This window comes from Eutrigla gurnardus, assembly GCF_963514095.1.
Source record: "Eutrigla gurnardus genome assembly, chromosome: 7".
Classification (NCBI taxonomy): domain Eukaryota; kingdom Metazoa; phylum Chordata; class Actinopteri; order Perciformes; family Triglidae; genus Eutrigla; species Eutrigla gurnardus.
This window is the reverse complement of record NC_139921.1, coordinates 28,475,679-28,494,171: the sequence shown is the minus strand read 5'-3', so window position 1 is coordinate 28,494,171 and position 18,493 is coordinate 28,475,679. Positions and strand designations below refer to the sequence as shown.

General features: G+C 43.8%; 1 protein-coding gene across 2 annotated transcripts in view; it reads left to right on the top strand.

The window, feature by feature from the left end:
- The first annotated feature begins 7,061 nt into the window (after nucleotides 1–7,061).
- slc4a11 (solute carrier family 4 member 11) overlaps nucleotides 7,062–18,493 on the top strand; it is a 63,713-nt gene continuing 52,281 nt past the window's right edge. The window contains exon 1 of one of the 2 annotated variants that reach the window (XM_084012577.1): nucleotides 7,062–7,203. In XM_084012577.1, coding sequence (XP_083868703.1) covers nucleotides 7,167–7,203 — 37 coding nt within the window. In that variant the 5' untranslated portion in view covers nucleotides 7,062–7,166. The remainder of the gene's footprint in view (nucleotides 7,204–18,493) is intronic. The other variant, XM_084012576.1, reaches the window with a different exon arrangement.

The window sequence follows — 18,493 nt, the reverse complement described above, 5'->3', positions numbered from 1 at the left end:
TGTGTGTGTGTGTGTGTGTGTGTGTGTGTGTGTGTGTGTGTGTGTGTGTGTTTTCACCTGCGTCATCTCGGTTACAGTGAGACGTTTCTGCCTGAGAGAACATAATCAAGTTGGTCCTCTCCAAATTAAATCTGCAGCTAGTTTGTGACCTGAAATCTGCCTGCGACGCTTTGGCAAAACTCTCTCACACACACACACACACACACACACACACACACACACACACACACACACACACACATACACACACATACACACACACACACACACACACACACATACACACACACACACACACACACACACATACACACATAGCCGTACCCTTACAGAGGGATTTGCGGGAGGGTATATTCTGATAGCTCCTGCTCTCTATCTCTCTCTCTCTCTCTCTCTCTCTCTCTCTCTCTCTCTCTTCTCCCTCTTGTTGTTATGATTACCGCTGTGCCTCTCTCTCTCTCTCTCTCTCTCTCTCTCTCTCTCCCTCTCCCTCTCTCTCTCTCTCTCTCCCTCTCTCTCTCTCTTTCTCTTCCTGTGCCAGAGTACAGCATCAACAACAAAGACGAGGCTGAAGGAAAAAACAAAAAAAACATACAGACTTCCCCGAATGCATGCATGCACACACACACACACACACACACACACACACACACACACACACACACACACACACACACAAACATGACAGGCGCACAAGCGGAGAGAGAAAGTAGACGCCTACACACAGACAGAAAGACAAGATAGATGCCTGCTGATGCAGACGCTGAGGTGTAGTTAAAACACACACACACACACACACACACACACACACACACACACACACACACACACTCGGCTGCTAATGAAGGTTGTTCCCAGTCAAAAACAGGATTCCCTCACTGATTGATGACTCACTGAGGCAATAGCCGCCGCTGTTTTGTGCTTCATTACTCGCCATGCCGTTTTTTCCATTTAATACCACACAAGTGCCGACGCAGCTACCTCAGGAAGCCCCGCGGCTTCTCCAAACAAGGTCGGCAGGATTTAAAAAAAATATCTCAGTGAAAAGTGTTAACGCCCGGTTAGAGGGAGGCACGTTGGCATCCTAATGAGCTGTACGCCGCCACATCCTGGCATCTGGCACAAGGACAACAACAACAACAAAAGGACACCGAACACTCACAACGCCGGACTGAAAATCGGTTCGGATGTAATGTACAGCAGAGATACGTGCTAAGATACAAAGTGCAAAATACTAACGTAAGTGCCAGTTAGGAGGAAAAATTAACAACCAGGAGGACTGGTTGAAAAAAACAACAAAAACGGCTAATATCTATGCAGGAATTTACAGAACAGTAAACAACTGTTGACATTTAAACATCTGATTAAAACGTGTGAAAGGTGACAGTTATACAACATTATGCATTTAAAACCCACACAGCTGCATGTTGTAGATGCACGCTTCCTGCTTCTGCAGGCGTGATTCGGTTTGGCAGAAGGAAAGTAGTTCCGACCAAGTCATAAACATTTGTGTTTCTGTGCTTTATAGTCCCATTATATCGGTGATATATCCAAATCTAGGCAAACTAGCTTGATAAAAAGCACAACAGAGGGTAGATATGGAATTTACTGTCCTTTTAAATACAGTTGTGTGTCTATTTTTGATTGAATAGGTAACTGTGAGAGGATAATAAATAAGGATAATAATGGAAAAGTAGGTTTCTGTTGACATGAAGCTTTATTTGCGTTGTGAAAGCTGTGGTCCGGCTCTGATGTTTAGCAAAGGTGGACCATCTTTAAAAAGGTGTTGATTGTTGCCGACAGTAGGTAAACAAAGTGTCCTGTAGTTTATGTTGTTGTCTGAGTCAGTGTGATGAAGGACTACAGGTATGACTTGAAAGTAGGCGGAGCAAAGAGAGCAGCCTATCACATTTACACCCGTACCTTTAGTTTGAGATGTTCGGTGTGTGTGTGGTTGGAGAGGAGCTCCTGAATGCTAAACTCCCTCCGTTCTCCTTATTGCTCTTCTTTGGCGGTTTCACAAGCCGTGATTCATCACTCGCTTAGAGACACATAAGCTTCCTGGAGGCTGTTCCCACCCGACCCCCCCTCCCCTCCCATGCACTCGCTGTCATCTAAACCTGAAATGTTATCTAGTTGGGGTTTGTTTTACAGCCACCTCCTACTCCAGGTATGAGGTGGAACTACATTTTGATGCCAATTAGACATTCTTTTGACTAGAAAGAAGCAGAGCTGGCTTCAAGCCCTCAGCTGGAGTCAGAGGGATGATGGGATTTTCTTTTTTTTTTTGATGGATGTCAGGCTGGAGAAACACACCCACAGCATGTGCAGGTCCGGGCAAAATACAGTAACAACTCCACACTGTAAACCTACGCACAAACACTATTTAGGACTTTAGGATTAAAGTTGCATAATAGGATGTTGGGAGCGGCGCTCGACGTGGCGACGCCTGAGCTGGTAGCTCATAGCTAACGGCGCTAACTGTACACGCCTACGGTAGACATGCTGACACAGCAAAGCCTGTTTACCTGAAGCTGCACCCAAGTGACCAATTTATTTAATTATCAATTAATCGAACAATTATTTTGTACTTTACTTTACAAAATTTCCCACCCAACAAAAGTGCAGCAAAGCAGGATATTTTAAATAGCAATCATAATAATAATAATAATATTGTATTTCTTCTTTTCAAGCTAAGAGCACAAATATAAAAGGAAAATACAAAAGCTGCAAATTACAGCACACCAATTAAAATACCACATCAAGATAATTTACAAATAAATCATCCAAGTAAAAAAAACTTTTAAATTAAACGTAACAACAGAGTTGTATTACGGTGGAGTATATGTCTAGTTTATTCCTGATTAAAACACCAATAACCCAAATTATAATATGGTCACTATCACCTCTCAATGTGGCGACAGTTGAGCCGGCGGCTTGCAGCTAACAGTGCTAACTGCAGCAACGATGGAGGGAGACGCTCCAATAACAACACACACAGAGGGAGCAACGTTACTGTATATTTACATGGAGAATAGTCGTTTTCTGCCACAATAACGCTCCTTTTTTTAAAGATGATCCTCTACCAAAGCCTTTACGGTAGTCACACGGAGATTTAGCTCTCGAAGGTCGTTTCCAAAGGGGCCTGCGTGAAGTCGACAGTGAGGGTTTCGGTGTCAGGGACAGCTGGACATGCGGCCGTGGCAGGTCATCTGTTCTTTCTGGGTTTTTGGAGGTAAAAATATTGGTGTGGTTGAATAAGTTGCAGATGAGATAATGAAATGTTTGTTCCCTGTTCCAGCACGGAGGGTGCTCTTTGTTTTTTAAACAGCTGGACTCTGATTTCCGGCAGCTATAATTAGAGTTGAAATAATAGTTAAATATTTCTGTTTGCATAACGCTTCCTTCTCCCCCTTTTTCTCATGATATTTTTAGATCCAACGCTCTCTCTCTCTCTCTCTCTCACTATGGTGTAAAAAATTGCACAATAATTCAAAGAATTACTCGTATATCTTTGTTGATAAAAGCCCCTGTGAATATTTGAATATTTTCACATGTTTTTTTTGTTAGTAATAATGATAAGTAACAACAACAGCAGAGATGCGTCACCTTTGTTAAAGGTCATTTATAAACATTCACCATTATCGCCATGTGAATCTCCGGCTCTCCTCGTCGTCATGGCGCCAGAGTATCGTCTCATAGTTTGGCTGTCCAGCTGGCAACGCCACAGTTTTTACTTCACTCTCACCACTCTCATAGTGTCGTTTTCGGCCACAGCAGACAGGCAGAGCTCTAAAAAATCACATTTGATGACTCGCTGGTGAAAGTGAAGGAACAAGGCGCAACAAATTCGCACGACAATTTCCGACAATCGAGGCAAAAGCTTCGTTTCCACGTGTCAAACAACCGTCCTTATGTGGCAGCAACGGCGGTGAAAACCGTGGTGTGACTTCCAGAGAGGGAGGTAGGACGGGTTTGACCCTTGACCTCCTGTCCAGTCACCTGATCAGAAGCCCGAAGGCGCTCAGCTGATCCTCCACAACACAACAAGTCGAGAGATAAATGTAAAAGCAGGGAAAGGATTTCAGTTAAGACAATAAAGCCAGAATATCACATGACTTAAAGGTATTTTTTTATTTTGTAGTAGGAGTTCATCTTCGTTCAACGCCTCAGGTGAGGAGCACGACATGTTAATGAGATTTAAATTTTCGAGCTTCAACGCGTCACTTCGATCCCCCGTAGATAAAAAAGAAAAAAAGGCCACGTTTGTTTTCAGGTCGTCAACGACGCTCGCTGTTATTGACCAACACGCCGGGTTTGTAACGTTTACGCGAACACTTGGATTTATCCTCTGGTGGGGGGGGGGTGTTTGCCCCGTTTCACCGAGTGACGCATTTGCCCTCCAAGTGCGTAACAGTTTTTATGCAAAGCAGCAGCCTCCGGCCATACCGCACGCCGTGATGTTATATATGCTGGCTTATGCAAATGAGAGACCTTTCACAGAGCATTTATATCAGCGCGGGGAAATTAACTTTTTGATCCAGTTGTTCCTCTGTGTCTGCTCGGTTTCCACTAAATCCAACTGAACTACGAATAAAGAAGCTAATCCCGCGCTGTGAAAGGCAACTTTTTAGTTAATCTGACATCTAACGATGTAAATATTTGAGCCATGATGTTAATCAATGATCTGTCACAACATGGAATGTTCAAGCAGCTGGGCAAAACAAGAGTATTTATTTATACTTTTCTTTTATTTAACCCTTTTTAGATCACATTCTGGGTCTTATTGTGCACCTCTTGAACAATATATGCCCCAAAAATCCTCCTCTTTTACTTAATGCAATAATACATGCAGAAGATAGATACTTCAGATCAGCTTCAATATTGGTAATATTGATTTTTAGTAATAAAAAAAAAGAGTAAATTAAAAATATTCTTGCTCCCTCTCTGTTTATCACTATTACTAGGCGGTGTACTAGGAGCAAAACCTAACCCGCTATTATATTAACGACTAGAATATATTATTATTAATTATTATATTAACTACTAGAATATATTATGATTAATTATTATATTAACGACTAGAATATACAACAAAACCTAACCCACCAGATTCCTAGCGGGCATAAATAATGTGGCCAACTCGTTTTTGCTACCTGGAGGAAAATAGATAAACAGTATAGAGAACATTCCAAACACCAACGAGCATTTTTCTGTTTTCACTTCTCACGTGTGATTTCGAGACAAAACATCGGGGATTCCTCCTGGTGGAAGCATCGTGTGTCGGGTGTGAAAACCACGAGGCGACACGCACAGCTTTTCATTTTTCCGTATTAGTGGAGTCATTAATGGTGGAAACAGGATTAGTATTCAAATCTGGCACAAGCATGATGTGGATCCCTGTGCAGGATTTTTCCCTCCCCCAAATTGATGCTCCCATCCTAACTGTCATTAACTGACCTGGAGGTGGAAGCTGATGTGAAAGTTGTTGACTTTGCCTCTTTGCTAACAACACGACCCGGAGACTTGTTGTTGTGTTTGTTTGGCCCGCGAGTCGTCCTGGAGCATCCAGGAGAACCGGTTCTTCCAGGGTTACGACCGCTCACGTCAAAAGAATTCTGCCCTGGAGTCGTACGTTACCTGATAGAGGTCGTAGTGGAGTGGAGCATCATGATGGGGAATAAGTGTCGGGTTTAAAAGGCTGCATTACGACATTTACCAGATAAAATCTAAAAAATATCACAAATATCATGATGTGTGGTTTCTGCCCAAATCCGATGCACGTATTATAGTACAAAGTATGTTTTTAATTTTAATTTTTGTAATTAATTGATTGGATCGGTGTATTTACAGTGACTAGTATCACATCAGCAGCGTCTCGTATTGCGTGTGCAGGTTACCTGTCGTCATGCAGGATTGCATTTGGCGACTGAATGCGGAGGCTTCGACACAGATCTGATCCCGGATCTGATCCCAGTTCCCCGTAGCTCGGCGTGACAGGCGCGTGTCCGTGCTCTTTGCCATCATTTCTCATAGTGGCGGTTAAAAACATGGTGGTGAGAAAGTAATTAGCGATAGTTGTGCTTTGATTCGATTTGATCTTTATTTTCCTCAACTACAAAGTATTATATTTACATGACATGAAATATCTCATACAAATGTAAAAAAATGTAATTTTAGTTTTGATTGTAGTTTGCTCTAGAATGAAATCATCAATCATGTTTTTATTTTATTTTACTCAAAGATTGATGAGATGACGACAGTAGGGTTTTTTATTTTGTATTCATTTTATTTTAATTTTATATTTTATTTATTTAAATGTTTTATTTAATTTTATATTTTATTTATTTTAATGTTTTATTTAATTTTATATATTTTTTTTTTATTTAATTGTATTTATTTATTCATTCAATGTTTTATATGTCTTAAATTTGTGAAAATTCAGAAATTCCAGAACCCAAGGAGCCTCTCTTTTCAAGAGAGAAAAAAAAATAGAATAGTGTATTGTTTTCGATTTATCTCCAATAAATTACGATCCACCTCATTTCTCAGAGAAAGACAAAGCTTTTCTGACAGCATCGCTGTATTTCTTGCCAAATCATCAGGCGATTGCAACACGTTGCTTTCTTGCTTCAGCCTCCGATCATTGGGTTGACATTTCTCCACACGGCAGCATGTGTGTGCATGCACATGACATCACTGCGGGAGATACGCTCACATTCACGCTGAACAAGTTCAGTCGGTCTGAGCGGTTATCGGACGAAGCAATGGCGACCAGGTGAGCTGGAGACAGGTTGCAGAGAGAGAGAGAGAGAGAGACGCGTGTCAGGGTGGGGGGGTGTGTCTCGACACGAGGCTCGCCCTCGCTGCATGCCGGCCAGCCATAGGCCGAGCCAGAGTAGTGAAGAGGGGGGAGGAGGACGGGGGCGGGCACTAGGACCCAGCGGGCGAGACGGCAAGGCAAAGGCAGGCAGAGTGGGGCTGAGTCACTGCATGTGTCTGAGAGGCAGCAGTCAGAAACAGAGCGGAGCCAGGGAGCAGAGGTGATCTCACACTCATCAGCACAGGATAACATGATGGGTTGACTTGGAGGAGTGGGGGGGGACGACAGGGGGGACGGAGAGGCGGCTGGAGAGAGGAAGTGTAAGCAACCACTCGCTCAGACCATGGAGACCAACAAAGTTCTGCATTTCGTGCCTTCGGGTAAGTGGACCTGAGCGTCTCCCTCCTCAGCTGTGGGAGAGACGGCGTTTCACTGGGAGAACCTCGGGGTTCCCTTACCTAGTGAAACCTGAGAACCCCCTCCACCCCCCTCTGCCCATGCAAAACATGTGCGAGTCCCACCTCCACTTCCACCCTGAGGGACGCCAGATGTTGGCGTGTGTGCATGCGTTCTCTACTGTACATACGTGGTGGTTTTCGTGGTTTGCTACTTAGGAATGCGGCAATGTTCTGTTTGTGAGCGGAATGCTTTTATTTCCAGGGGAGGTGGAGTTGTCCGAGCCCTTGTTGTTGCTTACAGAAATGCATTTTTTTCCCTCCTCTTTTTGTTTTTCTTCTTGTTGTTTATGTCTGGTATGCGACACGAGAGTCTTTTCCGCGTCGTATTTCTTTCAGTTCAGGAACTAAAAAAAAAAAAAAACCCCTCTAGAAACGGCGGTATTTGATAATGCAAACCCCCCCCTCCAGGAGAGAGGGAGACAGGCAGTATACCTGTCGAGCTGGAATGCGGAGCTCCAAAAAAATGCACTTTCTCTTGTGTGCTTTTTGCGGTTGTGGGGGGGCAAAGTGCCTCGTTATAAGGAGAGAGGGATGGATGCACGACGAGAAGTAGCGGGGTTTTTTTTTTTTGTGCACACGTGTCGGCGTACGATTTGAGAGAGGAAAGAAAAAGGAGAAGAAAAAAAAGATGTGTGTACTTCCATACATCTGTGTGTGTGTTTGAAGTGTGTTTTTTTATGTGTGTGTGAGATAAAACAGATTAGAGAGGAAGTCCTCCGAGAGACCAGAACCCATTTGGAGGTGTGATGCGGCTGCAACGCCACTTTCATTATGTCTGCTGTGGGATACTGCGTCTCAGTGTGTGTGTGTGTGTGTGTGTGTGATGGGGACATTATGTGGGATAAAGCAAGTGTGGGAATATTATCTGAGCCTGTGTGTGTGTGTGTAAAGGCGTGTAAAGGCGTGTTTTTGTTTGTAGTACACAACCCTTTTGTGTACGGGATAATCCGTGAGAATATATATGTGTGTGTGTGTGTGTGTGTGTGTGTGTGTGTGTGTGTGTGTGTGTGTGTGTGAGCGAGCGAGCGAGCGTCACGCACCGTTCACACTAACTAGATCTTAGAGTGTGTGTGTGTGTGTGTGTGTGTGTGTGAGCGTCACGCACCGTGCACACTAACTAGATCTTAGAGTGTGTGTGTGTGTGTGTGTGTGTGTCGGGGCGTGATGGACGCCGCTGTGTGTTCGTCCCTCTGAAGAGTCGTTTGCATCCATTTGCTGCGTGCTGATTGGAGGAGGAGAACGCAGGTTTGATCCTCGGCGGCCGAAACAATTCGGTTCCCCGCGAACGTGAAAAAGGTGTTCAAAAACGACCAATCACAGGTCGTCAAAACGTCTGATCTGGTAACGTCGGATATCTGAGCCAGCTCGTTATTTCATTCCCGTGTGACGCGGAATGCGGCTACGATTTGCCGACCGAACTACGTCCGCACTGATCTGGTCGGCTTATTGATCACCTCCTCCGGTGACCCGGCGATTACTTTTGAGGATTTAGATTCCTCTGGTCTTTTGTGCACCTCGGCACCTTTTCAGCTGGAAACAAAATGTGGCTTTAAACTGTTCTGATTGGTCGAGGGTCATCGGGCAGCATTAGCATATTATCAGTGTTACACCTGCCGACAGGTGGAGGTAAGCAGCCGGTGCATGTGGGAGTAGAAGTACTTTATGAGCTATAACGTGAGGTAGTTTCTGATTTTTAGATCTCGGTTTGCCTTTTTAGGATTTTTCTTCGCTCGCTCTCAAAAACGGAGCAAATTCGCAGCTTGTAACGATGCAAATATTTCAAATATTTGCGAATATTTCTTTGACATCACTTAAACAAAAGGTGACCTTCAAAATGGGAATGCAGTGGAATCATATTGAGATCATATCGTACAAAGATTCTGTGGCGTTGGAGAAGTTTGCTCTGATGCAATGCAAAGCGGCTGCAATGCTGCATTGCAGGACATTGCATTCCTGCCATATCTTGATGTATATCTGTGTCACGTTCTTGTTGAAAGCATCACAATCAGCATTTCAGGAGGAGCGACTCTTTTCCACCAAAAAAATGATGTAACAGGAAGACGTATTTTTTTGTTTTTCCAAAAGCTGTTATTTAAAGATTTCAGTAAATTCTGAAAAATACCCTGGATGTGTCTGTGGAACCAGAAGTATTCAGTTTATTTTCCCTCTAGACAAAAAAATACGGCAAATTGTCATATTTGCAAAGCCGGAACTGCGTCTATGAAATATGACTCGAGGATGAATAAATTATCAAACTGGCCGCCGATTCATTTTCTCTCCATCTGCTCGATTAAATAGTTTCGTAGTTGAGAGTTAAGTCTGTCCCCCCCAACAACAGTCTTAATTAAATATCATAATCACGACGTGAAACTGAAATGTCCCTGAGTGGCAGGGCGTCGCTCTTCAGGTGTGACAGACAGACAGACAGACAGACAGACAGACAGACAGACAGACAGACAGACAGGTAATCAGCGTTGCAGCCGCGACCTGCAGAGCCAACAACGTATCAGCATGGAGGACACACAGTGGCTCTGGGAATTAGTAGTTCCACCATGTGGAAGTGGAGGTGTGTGTGTGTGTGTGTGTGTGTGTGTGTGTGTGTGTGTGTGTGTGTGTGTGTGTGTGTGTGTGAGGGAAGATGGATGACGTGTGTGTATGTATGTGTGTGTGCGTGCTGTAGATGTGACAGTGATCTCTGATCAGTATTCACCGCTGGCAACAGATCTCAGAGGCTCCAGCCATCTGGGCAGAGGAGAAACACACACACATACACGTGTACACACACACACACACACACACACAAATGATTATACAGTGCTTCACACACACCAGCACTGAAATATCACAAAAACAAGACAGCGACAAACGCACACTTTTTTATTTTTTTAAAGTCACACACACACACACACACACACACACACACTGGCCGGGTCACATTTACTGTTCTCACACACACACACACACACACACACACACACACATAATTATACACACAATTCACTCTATTTACATCTTTTGTTGGTTGACAAACGTACAACAATTATGTAGATGCGTCAACACGGACACTCATCATGCACACTTCAAGGAACACCGAACGCATTCATTAGAGTTACAACACACACACACACACACACACACACACACACACACACTTTCTCTTGTTTGTCTTTATATCTCTGTCTTCCTCCATCGGCTTTGTTCTTTTATTTTCCTTCTCCCACGCACACATTTACATAGACACACACACACACACACACACACTCTTCTACCTGATGTTTGAAGCCACACACACACACACACACACACACACACACACACACACACACACACACACACAGATGCATCATGGACAGGTGTGTTATTTCTTTTGAGAAACAGCAAATCAGAGCAGAGAGTGTGTTTTTACACTATCACCAACCCTTGGTTGACACCAGCGCCCCCTTCATTCTTCTCCACAGCCTTTCTAGATATGCATTGTATGATTATGATTGTATCATAGATTACTTCCCCAGTTGGTTACTTACATTAAGATACTTTGTGTGGCTTTATGATTGAATATGCTATACGGAGGCGTTATCTAATGCTAACACAAGTAGTAAAATAAGTGCAGTCAAACATGGGTGTGGGATTTACGGACTAATGTGGAATGTATTTAAGCAGCGTATCCCTTTGAGCCCTGTAGTTCCAACCTTATTTTGTTTAAACCTTGTAATTTATTTTGCTTTATAGCAACCATCCCAATGTGCATCACTAGAAAGAACACCCAGTCATTTAAAAAAATCAAGTCAGACAGGATCCGGCTACACCAGTCCGGTTATTTTTATAGCCGTTAAATTGGGGGAAGTTTCTTTTTTTTGTCATTCACACGGTCGGCCGCGGAGCGTTGTTTAGGCGGCTTTTCATCGGGCGAAAGTCAAGGATGAGGAACCGATACGAGGCGGCCCTTGAGATTTGATCCATTCGTAGTTGTGACTTCACAGAGAGCTCGATTCTTTAAGCTCAATGGAAATGCAGTAGATTGCTTTTAAAGTGGAGGATGATTCGCTGAGTCACACAATAAATGCAGGAAAATAAAGTCGATGCACGTTTAGAAAAATCCCAAAACACACACACACACACGGTGGTCCTCCGCCGTCTCCGCTCATGACAGGCCGCTCTGCTTCACCATCGTGTAATTAGGCAACAGTTTCCACCGCGCACACACACACACACGCACACACACACACACACACACACACACACACACCCATCTACTGCAGATCGTAGCTCGCCGTACAGGTTTCCAGCAAGCAAGCGAGTCCTGTTGCACGGGGGCGAGGGCGGTTTGTCTCGGTTCCTGCTTCATATTGCTTTTCTGTGTCGAGGACGCACGCCGCAGTACAATTTCCACCACGCCGGCTACTTTCACTCCCTTTTTTTTTTTTTTTTTTTGCAGCTAGTTTAATTTAGAGGCAACAAACAGAACAGAGCAGAGCGGGGGAGACATGGCGCTCTGCTGCTCCCCTCCTCTCCATTTGAACCCCCTCCTCCTCCCCTCCCTTATATAGTAATTATTGCAAGATGTCTGACGATGCCCATGTCCATGAATTCCCACAAACCTTCATTGCAAAGCTTCCTCTTCTCCAAAAACGTGCTAAAGAGTGTAGCACACACAAACATGCAGGAGCATGCACACACACACACCCCCTACACACACACACACGTCATGTGTGACCCACCCAATTAAAAAAAAAAACCTGCACTCTGAGCTGCAGAAGCGAGTTGCATCACGAGTGGCACACTTCCTGCTTCCTGCTCAGCTTCATGCACTTTGATGTCATCGTTTGCAAACACACGGCTACATTGTTGCTTCACTCTGCTGTCTTTGTGACGATGTCATTTTACATGCAGCGCCCAAAAACATTGCATCCGTACTCTTATCTACATCAGTTAGTGTAATATCTGTAGGTGAGGTCTAAAGGAGTGGTGTGGCGCTCAAGTGCCGAGCAGATCTCACCTCCATGTAAAGAGATAGAAGACTACGAGTTCTCCCCGTTGTCGAGTTGAGGATTAAACCAGGCGTTTGGCAGTGAGACATGTAGGTACGACACGCTGCTGGAGAACAGGAGGTGAGACACACTGCCTCATTTACATCCTGTAAGCTGAGCAGACAGACAGCTGCTGAGCAGGGCAGGGTGGAGGTTAGCGGTTTGATTCTCACCAGGGCGCCACTTTCTAGAAAAACTGCTCAGCTGAACGCCTCGTTTCCATTAAAACAGGACGTAGACCTTGTTAAAGTTTTATTTGATCAGGTTTTGAAATGTCACTTCCTCTACTGAAAATAATTCACAATATTATCCCGATCAAAATTTGAATAAATTATATATATTATTATTAATTAAATTAAAATGTTATTTAAAATAATATAACATTTTTGATTTTATTAATAAATGTATTAAATTACAAAATAAAATACTGGAATCACTTTACATTTTCTTAAGAAATACATATTTGTATTGCGTCAAATTTAAGACATTTTTACTGAAATAAGAACAATTTATTGATCGTGAATCATAAAGTCTCCCAGCATGAATACAGGATACATTAATTTTATCCCTGTTTCTGGAAACCATTTTTCCCTTCACACCCGCGTGTCGCCCGATACCAAGTACTGATCGGATACCAGAGCTTTATAAACAAAATAATATATATGATATAAATCCCTCTCTAATATCTTATATATATAATATTGAAAACATCCCCTTCAAACAACTGTATTCAAGTTCCTCACCAAAAATGACATGTTTTACACATCGTGATAACGTTTTAATTGACCTTATTACAAATACGAATTTTTACTGACTAGAGCTTGAACGCATCATGTTATCCAATCCGACTTCCTTCAACGTTAACTTTTAGCTCCGTTATTCCACTGGCTGCTAATGCTAACTAGCCGTCCTCCTGCCGATTCCAACACAGATTGGTTGTAAAGCAGCTTTATCAGTGCACGAAAAACAGGATGCACGACTTCTTTAACCACAGGTGTGCACAGGACACACGGATCAGGTGGCGAGTGACACGTGCACCAGCACAACTCCACCACACGGGGCAGAAACACATATAAGAGGACCTCACGTACGCTGGAAACATCCCGGCTGCCACAGGAGACTTTGCGTCGGCATTTTCTCTCCCGCCGTCTCACATCCATGCTGTCGTAACGCCGTCTGCAAATGAAAAATGGATGTGCTCTCGGACGGGGGGGTACAGTAGAAGGGCTTGTGGGCAGAACTGCAGACTTGAAAGGGAGATGGTGGCCTGGCTTTAATCGAGCCGGAGGAAGAGAGGGAATGTGCAAGCAATTAGCAGGAATCCCCGAGCACTGGTGTTGTTGTTGTTTTTTTTTCTTACCCCCCACCCCCCTTTTTATGAAAATGGAGGCAGCCAATTTCTTCAGTGAGCGTTTTGGCTGGTGTGTGTGTGTGTGTGTGTGTGTGTGTGTGTGTGTGTGTGTGTGTGTGTGTGTGTGTGTGTTCACACACAAACAGACACCTGAGTGTAATCCCGTACCTGTGTGTGACTCTGACAGATTGAAAAGACAGAAAACAGAGGGAGGAGGGGAGGGAAGATGTTGGAAGATGAGATGTACCAATAGATGGAGGAGGGTGAGGTGTTTTTTTAAATTGGAGCGTGTTCCTACGCTAACCTCAGTCAGTCACGACGCTCCGTGTCTCGGCGCCGCAGACGGGGGTCCGGATTCATCCGTGAACTCGCTGTAACCACCGATCCCTCTCAGGTGAAAGCAGGAGGATTACTGCAGAGCTGTTCAGTCCCAAAGACCTCACGCCAAGACACACATCTGACATTCATGGGGGAAAAGACAAATGCTGCAGGACTGATTTTTTATTTTGCACAAATGAAACACAATGCAACATGTTTGTTCTCTGCGTAGAGGTCAAACAGTCGTCTCTGAGGAGGAAATATGTCATTAAATGAGCTGTGTTGGTTTCACAGATCTTAGTCTGAAGCAAATCTGCTCGTACATTTACATACACATAGTGTGCAAACCATGAACTCATCACATCTTATACACACATCCAGACATAAAACTGATCCATTCTCAGATCAGTACAGGCGAATGACTAGGGGTACAAATGATTACAAAACTTTTGAGTCACGGATCTGCAGAAATAAAATGGAGCATATATCACTTTTTAAGAGAATTTATTTTTAATTTGTATTTAATTAAGATAATTAGATTTTTTTCCCCACAAAAAAAGGATGTTGTGTGTTCTCATCTGTGACACAATCAATATATTTGTTTCTTTTCTAAATGTAATGTGATTCCAGTATCTTTAAGAGAGAGAGTTACATGAACATTTTCATAATGTTCCATGTCTAGTGTGGATAATAAATCTACTTGGTTAGGTTCAGAAGAAATATGTGTAGACTATGTAACATCTGCTTTAAAAAAATAATCTACCTTCGCATTAGTATTTTTAATTATTTTAATTATGTATTATAAGCAGCTTAGAGTCCCTCTTTAATATTTATTTCTTTATTCTATTCATTATTTTTCATAATTTATATTAATGTATTATATATTTTTTTTTAATAAAAATCTATTTTATAATTCATATATGCTGTGAAAACATCAAACAGCTGTAAAATAAAAAAAATCATCATAATGTAGCTCCGTTAGCATCACCTGTTACAACGTAGCGCTATCAGGTGACAGGAAGCATTAATTCCGATCTCCTGATCACGTATTTATACTGAAAACTGTCTGATAACGATCGACTGTAAAACTTTATTTCACACTGGGATGATTGAGCCGTGCGACGTTAATTACATATTTACATTTAATTCCACGTGCGTGGTGAACCGTGGTGGGGGGTCCGCGCTGATCACGGATCAGCTACGGTCTGTTACACCACTGCAAATTATACACTTTGATGCATGAAGGCGTGGGAACATATATAAACACACACACACACAGTCTGCTTGCCAGACGGCTAAGTCGTAGCCAGCCTCTTGGTCACGGCTCTGCTGTGACATCATCAACGCCAGACGCCAACCCCGGGGGACACGGCTGTCTGTAGCGGAGCCAACAGCTCGTCCCCTTCGTCACGCAAAGTCATATTTAAATCATGTATATTTAGTTTTTTCACCAGTTACTTGTCACAATGTGGAGTTACAAATTTAAATGTATTTTCTTTGAATTTTCTTGCCTGGTTTCTCAGCTCGCTCTTCAAAGTCTCGTTAGAACAGGAAGTCTTAACCAATCGTTTTAAAGCAAAATGAAGGACAAAAAGAGAATTATTTTTTTTTATTGATTTTTTCCTGATGCGACTCATTGTACTTCAAGGTTCTCCGGATAAAAGCGTACATCCGGTGGTGTTGTTGTGTTTACCTCAGCTGCCTGGCTGGATGTCGGCTCAGGCTCGTTAAGTTTAGTAGCGACTTCATTGGAAAAACGATCAATAAGGGTGTCATCACATAGGGGCAAACTGTACGTTTAATATGTGTTCAATAAGGGATAGAATATACGAGTTAAGAAAGAAAAATGTGCAGATAGGGCTTCACATAATTCTATTTATTATTGATTAATCCGATCCATCATTTTTCTCAACATCTTGATTGTTCATTGGGTCTACAAATGATCCTCATAAGTCTTGTTTTGTCCAACACAGTCCCATAGCCAAATAAAGTCGGTTTATTCTCACAATACAGAGAGAATATAAAGTGGAGAAGAGACAGTTGTTAGACTGTAATTCATATTTAAGGATAGTTGTAAGTATTAATTAAGAATGCAGGTGAATCCTCTGGAGGAAGGTGAGGTTGTATCGGATGCCGGCGGTCCGTCCGTGTCGACTTGTTTCGCTGCTGTAGTTGAAGATTCAGTAGGAATCAACATCACAGTGTGGAAAGCGAGTCGGCTGTCGCGATGAGGAGTTTCCCCGCGGTGATGATGACTGGCTCAACAGCACGGCGTGCGATATCGTTGCCCTTTTTTCCTTTCACTTCACTGTTCTGTAAATAAGCGTTATTGTTCTGCTGTTTCATGGTGTTTTGTTGCTTTTTTAAATGACAAAGATGACGGCTTTAAAATGTATTACATTCTTGTTTGTTGTTGATGCTGTGGTTGCCTTTCTGGTTGCTATGATGCGGAATATCCACAGAAGTTACAATTGGCCGGCTGGCAAACGATTCCAGTCTGTTGTCGTGTCGTGAATCTCACCGTGATTCTGACGAAGATAATTGTGGGATGAAATTTTCATATCGTCCTAAAAAAATTTTACGTTTTTAAAAGAATAAACGTGAAGAGGTTTTGGTTTGTCAATAATGTGTTGCAATATTTCAGTTATTGACAGAATTAAAAGTAAAGTTGGAGTTGATGGGTGGAGTTGACAGAAGTGAGAGGGACCAGAAGTGTCTGTGTCTGTGACCAGAGGTGACTGGGACCAGAAGTGACTGGGACCAGAGGTGACTGGGACCAGAGGTGACTGGGACCAGAAGTGTCTGTGTCTGTGACCAGAGGTGACTGGGACCAGAAGTGTCTGTGACTGGGACCAGAGGTGACTGGGACCAGAGGTGACTGGGACCAGAAGTGACTGTGACCAGAGGTGACTGGGACCAGAAGTGACTGGGACCAGAAATGACTGGGTTAGGGTTGAGTGACTGGGACCAGAAGTGACTGTGACCAGAGGTGACTGGGACCAGAAGTGTCTGTGACTGGGACCAGAGGTGACTGGGACCAGAAGTGACTGGGACCAGAAGTGTCTGTGACTGGGACCATAAATTACTGGGACCAGAAGTGACTGGAACCAGAAGTGACTGGGACCAGAAGTGTCTGTGACTGGGACCAGAAATGATTGGGACCAGAAGTGACTGGAACCAGAAGTGTCTGTGACTGGGACCAGAAGTGTCTGGGACCAGAAGTGTCTGTGACTGGGACCAGAAGTGACTGGAACCAGAAGTGTCTGGGACTGGGACCAGAAGTGACTGGGACCAGAAGTGTCTGGGACCAGAAGTGTCTGTGACTGGGACCAGAAGTGTCTGTGACTGGGACCAGAAATGACTGGGACCAGAAGTGACTGGAACCAGAAGTGACTGGGACCAGAAGTGACTGGAACCAGAAGTGTCTGTGACTGGGACCAGAAATGACTGGGACCAGAAGTGACTGGAACCAGAAGTGTCTGTGACTGGGACCAGAAGTGACTGGAACCAGAAGTGTCTGTGACTGGGACCAGAAGTGTCTGGGACCAGAAGTGTCTGTGACTGAGTCCAGAAGTGACTGGGACCAGAAGTGTCTGTGACTGAGTCCAGAAGTGACTGGGACCAGAAGTGTCTGGGACCAGAAGTGTCTGTGACTGGGTCCAGAAGTGACTGGGACCAGAAGTGTCTGTGACTGGGACCAGAAGTGACTGGGACCAGAAGTGACTGTGACTGGGACCAGAAGTAACTGGGACCTTGTGACGGGTTTAAGCCCCTGAGCCACATATTATGACATAATTTGTACCACATTAGGCTTCGAGGCTGCTCCTCTAATGTGGAGGCCTCTCAGCAGCTCTCGTGGTCCTCCTGAGCTCTCAGACCCCCCATTCTTGTCTCCTTTATCGGGGATCGAGATCAGAGAGGAGTCCCTCCTGCAGCCGCTCTACTTAGCGGATCACAAAGGAAGCTTTCCGAGGCCGGCGTAGTACGGATTCACCCTCGCCTAGTGGTGATGGGAGAGATAAAGATCTCACATACAGGCGGTTTCAGCTGCACCTACTTCATAAAGAGATGATAATCTGGGATTAGAGAGTAGAGAAGTCCCCGTTAGGTGTCACCTGAGACTTTAAGCTGGAAGTGTAAAACCTGCAACTTTTTTATTTGACCTCTGGGGGGTTTGATTACTTTCACATAAACCTGACCTACGTGATTAGTATCGGTTGAGTTTTTAATTAATTTGAATTTCTCACATCTGGTTCTGCGTGGACCTGCAGCCGCGATAGATCTGGTTTTATATCCACGCACACCAAAGGTCGTATAAATTGACTTCCTGTTGTCTTGCAGCATTTAAATAGCCATCACAACACGCTGTTCTTTCCTTGATGCACTTAAGGCGAAGAAGTCTGTGTGGGGTTAGAGTTAACAAGCGAGTCTCACCAATAAATGTAGAGTGTGTGAGGCCCCGCCCCCTTTCAGATGATTAAACGCCGGACGACATCAGGGGGTTTGGATGCGTGAC